The 9,964-nt window shown below is 54.5% G+C and overlaps 1 protein-coding gene across 1 annotated transcript; it reads left to right on the top strand.

Moving 5' to 3' along the window:
- The first annotated feature begins 40 nt into the window (after positions 1-40).
- On the top strand, positions 41-9,488 carry LOC139060274 (arylamine N-acetyltransferase-like). The gene is made up of 4 exons (XM_070539371.1): positions 41-103; positions 1,566-1,627; positions 8,556-9,023; positions 9,110-9,488. The coding sequence occupies exons 1-4, from the start codon at positions 41-43 to the stop codon at positions 9,486-9,488; spliced, it is 972 nt and encodes a 323-aa protein (XP_070395472.1).
- The last annotated feature ends 476 nt before the right edge of the window (positions 9,489-9,964 follow it).

Genomic DNA, 9,964 nt, shown 5'->3' on the forward strand with positions numbered 1-9,964 from the left:
GCCGCGCGCCGTACTTTGAGCAGTTGGTGCTGAACACCTTATGGTGTTCAGCAACAACTGCTCAGAACCAGGTGCCAGGCTTATGCTCAGCACCAGGCTTATGGTCAGTCATTGCGTCAAACTCCGTCCTGGCCCTTACAGGCGGTTGGGTTGAACGGTGGCGTAGATGGCTAACAGCTCGTTTCCGAAGACACTATGGGGTCTCGCCGCGGATTGCAGCTTCCGAGGAAGATAGCCTAAGGGTCGCCGTTTGCAGCGAATATAATGTTGCGACACCGTTCCAATAATATTTAATTAATTATTTGACGAATTATTTAATTACTTATTTATTTATTTATTTATTTAATAATTATTTATAATAATTTAAAATTACTTACTTAATAAATATTTTATTAAAAATTATATGATTATTTAATTTATTTAATTTAATATTTAGGTAACTGGTCGAAAGCATTGCAAATGAACATAAACCTTCCAAAACGACGCTCATTCCCTTCCTCCTTTGCCCATGCCTTCAACAATATTAGTTTAAATAGGGTCTTCGAATTCAAATATTTAGGTATCCTGGGGCCCTATAACGTAAAACTATTCCAATATATTTCTATTCCAATCTCCTGACGTCAAATTTACGTAACCACCAACGCAAGCGCCACGCGGTCACCCGCAGGGTTGTCTGTACAGACCAATCAAACTGTCTCCTCGTTCATAGGAGGTCACTTTTGTTTGCTTGAAAAACGAATAACATTGCCTACACTGAGCGGCTTGTCATTTCTAATTGGCTGACAAGAGTGGAGAGAGGATGCTCAAGTGGAGAGGGGTGCGATGGGGCCGAGCCACGGCACTGAAAGTTGATAACCGGATGAAGGGGGTGGTGCCGCCGCCTACGATTGGTCGGCTTTCCCTTACTTAGCTTGCGGTAGCTGGCTGAAAATCATGGCAGCATGCAACGGAGGCTCAAGAATGACGCAAAACCGGACCCTCAGCAAAGAGGAGTTGGCAGAATGAGGGATTAAACGTGCCGAAAGTGCTTGAAAACGTTACACGGCAACGCAAGAAGTTTTATTATACGCAAATATACCCATGCTCTCCGGCAGGTGCGAGTAGCCAGCGTCTGAGCGACCGCTGACAGCCATCTTTTATTCCTTTCGGAACAGAGCAGCCTGCGGCTATTCCGAAGAAAAGTCAGTTTCGTTCGGCATATTAATGCATCTTTATCGCGTACACGTCACTTTGACGCAGTGAGCTCTTGCACTTTTGTGACGTCGCGTGAAAGGCAGGTGAAGTGGGTGCAGCCCGAAAACGTTTTACCAATAGCCGAGGGCAAATGGCGAAAAGGGGTCGAATCAGAAATAACTGTTTTCTTTTTTTTGTCATATTATGCATAATAAGCGTGTACACATCATATCAGATGAGGAGGTATCGCGGTTTTCGTGACATCGTGTGACAAACACGTGAAGTGGGGGTGGTCGAAAAAAGTTTTTGACCAATCGTGGAGGACTGATAGCAGAATTGGAATAGAAGAGTTTGGAATAGTTTTACGTTAACATTGATGTCACCTGCTGCAGCAGCAGCAGCAGCAGCAGCAGCAGCAGCAGCAGCAGCAGCAGCAGCAGCAGCAGCAGCAGCAGCAGCAGCAGCAGCAGCAGCAGCAGCAGCAGCAGCAGCAGCAGCAGCAGCAGCAGCAGCAGCAGCAGCAGCAGCAGCAGCAGCAGCAGCAGCAGCAGCAGCAGCAGCAGCAGCAGCAGCAGCAGCAGCAGCAGCAGCAGCAGCAGCAGCAGCAGCAGCAGCAGCAGCAGCAGCAGCAGCAGCAGCAGCAGCAGCAGCAGCAGCAGCAGCAGCAGCAGCAGCAGCAGCAGCAGCAGCAGCAGCAGCAGCAGCAGCAGCAGCAGCAGCAGCAGCAGCAGCAGCAGCAGCAGCAGCAGCAGCAGCAGCAGCAGCAGCAGCAGCAGCAGCAGCAGCAGCAGCAGCAGCAGCAGCAGCAGCAGCAGCAGCAGCAGCAGCAGCAGCAGCAGCAGCAGCAGCAGCAGCAGCAGCAGCAGCAGCAGCAGCAGCAGCAGCAGCAGCAGCAGCAGCAGCAGCAGCAGCAGCAGCAGCAGCAGCAGCAGCAGCAGCAGCAGCAGCAGCAGCAGCAGCAGCAGCAGCAGCAGCAGCAGCAGCAGCAGCAGCAGCAGCAGCAGCAGCAGCAGCAGCAGCAGCAGCAGCAGCAGCAGCAGCAGCAGCAGCAGCAGCAGCAGCAGCAGCAGCAGCAGCAGCAGCAGCAGCAGCAGCAGCAGCAGCAGCAGCAGCAGCAGCAGCAGCAGCAGCAGCAGCAGCAGCAGCAGCAGCAGCAGCAGCAGCAGCAGCAGCAGCAGCAGCAGCAGCAGCAGCAGCAGCAGCAGCAGCAGCAGCAGCAGCAGCAGCAGCAGCAGCAGCAGCAGCAGCAGCAGCAGCAGCAGCAGCAGCAGCAGCAGCAGCAGCAGCAGCAGCAGCAGCAGCAGCAGCAGCAGCAGCAGCAGCAGCAGCAGCAGCAGCAGCAGCAGCAGCAGCAGCAGCAGCAGCAGCAGCAGCAGCAGCAGCAGCAGCAGCAGCAGCAGCAGCAGCAGCAGCAGCAGCAGCAGCAGCAGCAGCAGCAGCAGCAGCAGCAGCAGCAGCAGCAGCAGCAGCAGCAGCAGCAGCAGCAGCAGCAGCAGCAGCAGCAGCAGCAGCAGCAGCAGCAGCAGCAGCAGCAGCAGCAGCAGCAGCAGCAGCAGCAGCAGCAGCAGCAGCAGCAGCAGCAGCAGCAGCAGCAGCAGCAGCAGCAGCAGCAGCAGCAGCAGCAGCAGCAGCAGCAGCAGCAGCAGCAGCAGCAGCAGCAGCAGCAGCAGCAGCAGCAGCAGCAGCAGCAGCAGCAGCAGCAGCAGCAGCAGCAGCAGCAGCAGCAGCAGCAGCAGCAGCAGCAGCAGCAGCAGCAGCAGCAGCAGCAGCAGCAGCAGCAGCAGCAGCAGCAGCAGCAGCAGCAGCAGCAGCAGCAGCAGCAGCAGCAGCAGCAGCAGCAGCAGCAGCAGCAGCAGCAGCAGCAGCAGCAGCAGCAGCAGCAGCAGCAGCAGCAGCAGCAGCAGCAGCAGCAGCAGCAGCAGCAGCAGCAGCAGCAGCAGCAGCAGCAGCAGCAGCAGCAGCAGCAGCAGCAGCAGCAGCAGCAGCAGCAGCAGCAGCAGCAGCAGCAGCAGCAGCAGCAGCAGCAGCAGCAGCAGCAGCAGCAGCAGCAGCAGCAGCAGCAGCAGCAGCAGCAGCAGCAGCAGCAGCAGCAGCAGCAGCAGCAGCAGCAGCAGCAGCAGCAGCAGCAGCAGCAGCAGCAGCAGCAGCAGCAGCAGCAGCAGCAGCAGCAGCAGCAGCAGCAGCAGCAGCAGCAGCAGCAGCAGCAGCAGCAGCAGCAGCAGCAGCAGCAGCAGCAGCAGCAGCAGCAGCAGCAGCAGCAGCAGCAGCAGCAGCAGCAGCAGCAGCAGCAGCAGCAGCAGCAGCAGCAGCAGCAGCAGCAGCAGCAGCAGCAGCAGCAGCAGCAGCAGCAGCAGCAGCAGCAGCAGCAGCAGCAGCAGCAGCAGCAGCAGCAGCAGCAGCAGCAGCAGCAGCAGCAGCAGCAGCAGCAGCAGCAGCAGCAGCAGCAGCAGCAGCAGCAGCAGCAGCAGCAGCAGCAGCAGCAGCAGCAGCAGCAGCAGCAGCAGCAGCAGCAGCAGCAGCAGCAGCAGCAGCAGCAGCAGCAGCAGCAGCAGCAGCAGCAGCAGCAGCAGCAGCAGCAGCAGCAGCAGCAGCAGCAGCAGCAGCAGCAGCAGCAGCAGCAGCAGCAGCAGCAGCAGCAGCAGCAGCAGCAGCAGCAGCAGCAGCAGCAGCAGCAGCAGCAGCAGCAGCAGCAGCAGCAGCAGCAGCAGCAGCAGCAGCAGCAGCAGCAGCAGCAGCAGCAGCAGCAGCAGCAGCAGCAGCAGCAGCAGCAGCAGCAGCAGCAGCAGCAGCAGCAGCAGCAGCAGCAGCAGCAGCAGCAGCAGCAGCAGCAGCAGCAGCAGCAGCAGCAGCAGCAGCAGCAGCAGCAGCAGCAGCAGCAGCAGCAGCAGCAGCAGCAGCAGCAGCAGCAGCAGCAGCAGCAGCAGCAGCAGCAGCAGCAGCAGCAGCAGCAGCAGCAGCAGCAGCAGCAGCAGCAGCAGCAGCAGCAGCAGCAGCAGCAGCAGCAGCAGCAGCAGCAGCAGCAGCAGCAGCAGCAGCAGCAGCAGCAGCAGCAGCAGCAGCAGCAGCAGCAGCAGCAGCAGCAGCAGCAGCAGCAGCAGCAGCAGCAGCAGCAGCAGCAGCAGCAGCAGCAGCAGCAGCAGCAGCAGCAGCAGCAGCAGCAGCAGCAGCAGCAGCAGCAGCAGCAGCAGCAGCAGCAGCAGCAGCAGCAGCAGCAGCAGCAGCAGCAGCAGCAGCAGCAGCAGCAGCAGCAGCAGCAGCAGCAGCAGCAGCAGCAGCAGCAGCAGCAGCAGCAGCAGCAGCAGCAGCAGCAGCAGCAGCAGCAGCAGCAGCAGCAGCAGCAGCAGCAGCAGCAGCAGCAGCAGCAGCAGCAGCAGCAGCAGCAGCAGCAGCAGCAGCAGCAGCAGCAGCAGCAGCAGCAGCAGCAGCAGCAGCAGCAGCAGCAGCAGCAGCAGCAGCAGCAGCAGCAGCAGCAGCAGCAGCAGCAGCAGCAGCAGCAGCAGCAGCAGCAGCAGCAGCAGCAGCAGCAGCAGCAGCAGCAGCAGCAGCAGCAGCAGCAGCAGCAGCAGCAGCAGCAGCAGCAGCAGCAGCAGCAGCAGCAGCAGCAGCAGCAGCAGCAGCAGCAGCAGCAGCAGCAGCAGCAGCAGCAGCAGCAGCAGCAGCAGCAGCAGCAGCAGCAGCAGCAGCAGCAGCAGCAGCAGCAGCAGCAGCAGCAGCAGCAGCAGCAGCAGCAGCAGCAGCAGCAGCAGCAGCAGCAGCAGCAGCAGCAGCAGCAGCAGCAGCAGCAGCAGCAGCAGCAGCAGCAGCAGCAGCAGCAGCAGCAGCAGCAGCAGCAGCAGCAGCAGCAGCAGCAGCAGCAGCAGCAGCAGCAGCAGCAGCAGCAGCAGCAGCAGCAGCAGCAGCAGCAGCAGCAGCAGCAGCAGCAGCAGCAGCAGCAGCAGCAGCAGCAGCAGCAGCAGCAGCAGCAGCAGCAGCAGCAGCAGCAGCAGCAGCAGCAGCAGCAGCAGCAGCAGCAGCAGCAGCAGCAGCAGCAGCAGCAGCAGCAGCAGCAGCAGCAGCAGCAGCAGCAGCAGCAGCAGCAGCAGCAGCAGCAGCAGCAGCAGCAGCAGCAGCAGCAGCAGCAGCAGCAGCAGCAGCAGCAGCAGCAGCAGCAGCAGCAGCAGCAGCAGCAGCAGCAGCAGCAGCAGCAGCAGCAGCAGCAGCAGCAGCAGCAGCAGCAGCAGCAGCAGCAGCAGCAGCAGCAGCAGCAGCAGCAGCAGCAGCAGCAGCAGCAGCAGCAGCAGCAGCAGCAGCAGCAGCAGCAGCAGCAGCAGCCTGGTTACGCCCACTGCAGGGCAAAGGCCTCTCCCATTATTCCCCAACAACCCCGCTCATGTACTAATTGTGGCCATGCCGTCCCTGCAAACTTCTTCATCTCATCCGCCCACCTAACTTTCTGCCGCCCCCTGCTACGCTTCCCTTCCCTCAGGATCCAGTCCGTAACCCTTAATGACCATCAGTTATCTTCCCTCCTCATTATATGTCCTGCCCATGCCCATTTGTTTTCTTCATTTCAACTAAGATGTCATTAACTCGCGTTTGCTCCCCAATCTGCTCTTTTGTTATCCCTTAACGTTACACCTATCATTCTTCTTTCCATAGCTCGTTGCGTCGTCCTCTATTTCAGTAGAACCCTTTTCGTGAGCCTCCACGTTTCTGCCCCGTAGGTAAGTACTGGTAAGACACAGCTATTATATACTTTTCTCTTGAAGGATAATGGCAACCTGCTGTTTATGATCAGAGAATGCCTGCCACACGCACCCCACCCCATTCTTATTGTTTTGATTATTTCCGTCTCATGATCCGGATCCGCCGTCACTACCAGCCCTAAGTAGATGTTCTCCCTTACGACTTCCAGTGCCTCACTGCCTATTGTAAATTGCTGTTCTCTTCCGAGACTGTTAAACATTACTTTAGTTTTCTGCAGATTAATTTTTAGACCCACTCTTCTGCTTTGCCTCTCCAGGTCAGTGAGCATGCATTGCAATTGGTCCCCTGAGTTACTAAGCAAGGCAATATCATCAGCGAATCGCACGTTACTAAGGTATTCTCCGTTAACTTTTATCCCCAATTCTTCCCAATCCAGGTCTCTGAATATTCCTGTAAACACGCTGTGAAGAGCATTGGAGAGATTGTATCTCCCTGCCTGACGCCTTTCTTTATTGGGATTTTGTTGCTTGCTTTATGGAGGGCTACGGTGGCTGTGGAGCCGCTATAGATATCTTTCAGTATTTTTACATACGGCTCGTCTACACCCTGATTTCGTAATGCCTCCATGACTGCTGAGGTTTCGACAGAATCAAACGCTTTCTTGTAATCAATGAAAGCTATATATAAGGGTTGGTTATATTCCGCACATTTCTCTATCACCAGATTGATAGTGCGAATATGATCTATTGTGGAGTAGCCTTTACGGAATCCTGCCTGGTCCTTTGCTTGACAGAAGTCTAGGGTGTTCCTGTTTCTATTTGCGATTACCTTAGTAAATAGTTTGTAGGCAATGGACAGTAAGCTGATCAGCGTATAATTTTTCATGTCTTTGGCGTCCCCTTTCTTATGGATTAGGATTATGTTAGCGTTCTTCCAAGATTCCGGTACGCTCGAGGTCATGAGGCATTGCTTATACAGGGTGGCCAGTTTCTCTAGAACAATCGGTCCACCATCTTTCAACAAATCTACTGTTACCTGATCCTCCCCAGCTGCCTTCCCCCTTTGCATATCTCCCAAGGCTTTCTTTACTTCTTCCGGCGTTACCTTTGGTAGTTCGAATTCCTCTAGACTATTTTCTCTTCCAATATCGTCGTGGGCGCCACTGGTACTGTATAAATCTCTATAGAACTCCTCAGCCATTTGAACTATCTCATCCATATTAGTAATGATATTGGCGGCTTTGTCTCTTAACGCATACATCCGATTCTTGCCAATTCCTAGTTTCTTCTTCACTGTTTTTAGGCTTCCTCCTTTCCTGAGAGCATGTTCAATTCTATCCATATTATACTTCCTTATGTCAGCTTTCTTACGCTTGTTGATTAACTTCGAAAGTTCTGCCAGTTCTATTCTAGCTGTAGGGTTAGAAGCTTTCATACATTGACGTTTCTTGATCAGATCTTTCGTCTCCTGCGATAGTTTGCTGGTATCCTGCCTTACCGAGTTACCACCGACTTCCATTGCACACTCCCTAATGATGCCCACAAGATTGTCGTTGATTGCTTCAACACTAAGGTCCTCTTCCTGAATATCGTAAATATAAAACCCTAATTCGCCCAATCTTCGAATATTCCTGCGTTCTATGGAATCCATGCAAACACAGTGACGTCAAAAAACTAGAATCAGTGCAAGAAAGAAGCAGTGCGTTTTGTTTGTAGGAGATATGACAAGGAGATTTCACCGTCTAACTATCCTCTTCTACTGCGTCTTACTCATCTTACAGAGCGTCGCAAATTTGAATGCCCACAATTCCTTCACACATTAATCAATTCTCCTCGCCTGTCCCCGGCACTCGATTCTTTGTCCATGCAAGCGCATTCCTCATTTGCTTCCTTCGTGGCTTCTAACATATATTCCCCGATTTCAGGAGCTGGCCAGTTAGGCTCAGAAAATAAATACGCTTGTTGACGAGCACAAGCTTGCGTCCGCGCCCCCACGCACGGGAACACGGCGCGATCTTGGTGAACACCTCCTCTCTGTTATCGCGCACTTGGGCTGCCTCGCATGGGCCGCACTTGGCTACGCAGCTACGACGCGGTACATCCAACTTTCCCTGAAGCAACTTTATATCATACAAGAAAGTTATTCTTTCCCTTCTCTGCTGATCTAACTGCTACAAAAATATAAGAAATAGGGTCATAGATCCCAAAGGATTATGAAACACTGTGAATAACAAACTACGAAGTGGCGTCTCCCAAGGTGTGAGCTCAGTGAGTGTGCGCTGTAGCTCAGCTTCGTGGATGGATGCAAACCACTGTTCCTCGCGAGATGCTGCATGTACAAGACGCGTAGACGCGAGCTTGCGCGCTTCCGCTAGCGGACGTGCAGCCTCGGCCTGATGTTTGCGCGTAAAACATGTCAGCAATACGGGGACGAACTATAATTAATTTAGGGGCAGAGCGACTGCCGCGCGTATGTAAACTGTTGTCAGTGACATCTGTGCCATGTTTCCGGTGAGGATGGAGGTAATTTATTATTGGAAACGCGTTTCGTGTACGCAGTACTGCGCCGTCAGTTTGCGTGTATCTTGATTTGCGCACACGACGTTCGGAACCAACTCTAGAGCGACAGAGTGAGCTGGCAAAAGGAGACATGGAAAGCTCAGCGCTCATCTCATCGCAGCAAAACACTGACTGCAGCTTACATATTGGTGAGTCCTCGGAGCATCCGGACCCCGTGCTCTTCGCTGCTGCGGGAAAGCGAAAGATCGACTTGAGTGGCTACCGCATGGGACCACTTAACCCGAAAGAACTGCTTCTCTACCTTGACGTACTGAAACTAGACCTCAGGGCATTAAGTGAACCCAACCTCACCACCTCGAACACCATTATCACAGCCCACCTTGAACGAACCCCTTTCCAGGGTTTAGACACTTTCGTCAGCCATCAGCTGCCGCTTGATGACGACGCAGTGTTCCGTAAGGTAATTGAGCAGCGCCGTGGTGGCTTCTGCGTGGAGCTCAATAACATCTTCGGGAGGCTCTTGCTGACACTGGGCTTCAAGTTCAACATTCGGGCAGCCAGGGTCCGCTGGGGCCGTCCGCTGGACACGCCACTGACCCCTCTAGGACACATGCTCTTCTGCGTCGACCTGGGCGAGGAAGGAGAGTACTTCGCAGATGTGGGCTTTGGCGGGCCCAACCCGTTCAAACGCTGCCTGTAGAAGGTGAAGCTGAGCCTTACCGTGTGCGCAGACTCGATGAAGAAGGGAACATCGAGGTGGCCATCAAGTCGACGGGACGCGGTGTCGGATCGGCGAGTTGGCGTCCCTTGTACCACGTGTTTCCTCCACCGCAAAAGTGGATCGACTTCGTGCCACAGTACTGGTACGCCATGCTGCACCCGCGATCGTTGTTCCGTAACGTGCTCATGGTGGGGCGCTTCGTTGACGATTCATGGCTGACGCTGGTGGACGGCCGCTTCTGCCGTCGCTCGACGATCGGGCAAGTGGAACAGCGTCATGTCACGGAGGTGGAAGAAGTTCTTCGCCTCTTCGGCACCGAGTTTGCTTTAAAGCTGAATCCCAACATTGACCTCGACTTCCTCAAGTGCCGGATTAAGAGCGTTATTTAGACATGCAGCACTGCAGAAGGAGGTAAATTTGAAACAGAATGTTCCATTTCTCCTTCAAATCTCCTTGTGTAAAATTAAGGAAATAAATGCTTCTTTATATAGGTAAAATTTGCACGACCATGCACACAATATACAAATTGCGGATGTAGGCCTCCGCAGTTTATATAGACAGGCGTTCAAGGCTCACTGCACAAGTCGCTTCAGTGTCCAACAGCGATCATCGCTGGAAGTCTAAATTGATTTACACTATGTTTAAAAAACAATCACAATATAACACATCCATCTGGCGTCAAAAAATACACTCTGCAGCTGTATATGCCACAACAACCATCTGATTATGAGGCTACGCCGCAGTATGGACTCGGCATCAATTTTCACCATTCGGGTTTCTTTCGCTTCTAAATAAATTGAAGCATACGAGCGTTTTTATATTTGACTCACATTGAAGTGCAACCACCGCAGCTCGGATCTAACCC

This window comes from Dermacentor albipictus, chromosome 5, assembly GCF_038994185.2.
Source record: "Dermacentor albipictus isolate Rhodes 1998 colony chromosome 5, USDA_Dalb.pri_finalv2, whole genome shotgun sequence".
NCBI lineage: Eukaryota > Metazoa > Arthropoda > Arachnida > Ixodida > Ixodidae > Dermacentor > Dermacentor albipictus.

Coding starts and splice junctions, on each gene's coding strand:
- LOC139060274 (XM_070539371.1), top strand. CDS start 41: ATGGTGTTCAGCAACAACTGCTCAGAACCAGGTGCCAGGCTTATGCTC. Junction 104..1,565: donor TGCTCAGCACCAGGCTTATG/GTCAGTCATTGC, acceptor CACCTGCTGCAG/CAGCAGCAGCAGCAGCAGCA. Junction 9,024..9,109: donor GACCTGGGCGAGGAAGGAGA/GTACTTCGCAGA, acceptor CCGTGTGCGCAG/ACTCGATGAAGAAGGGAACA.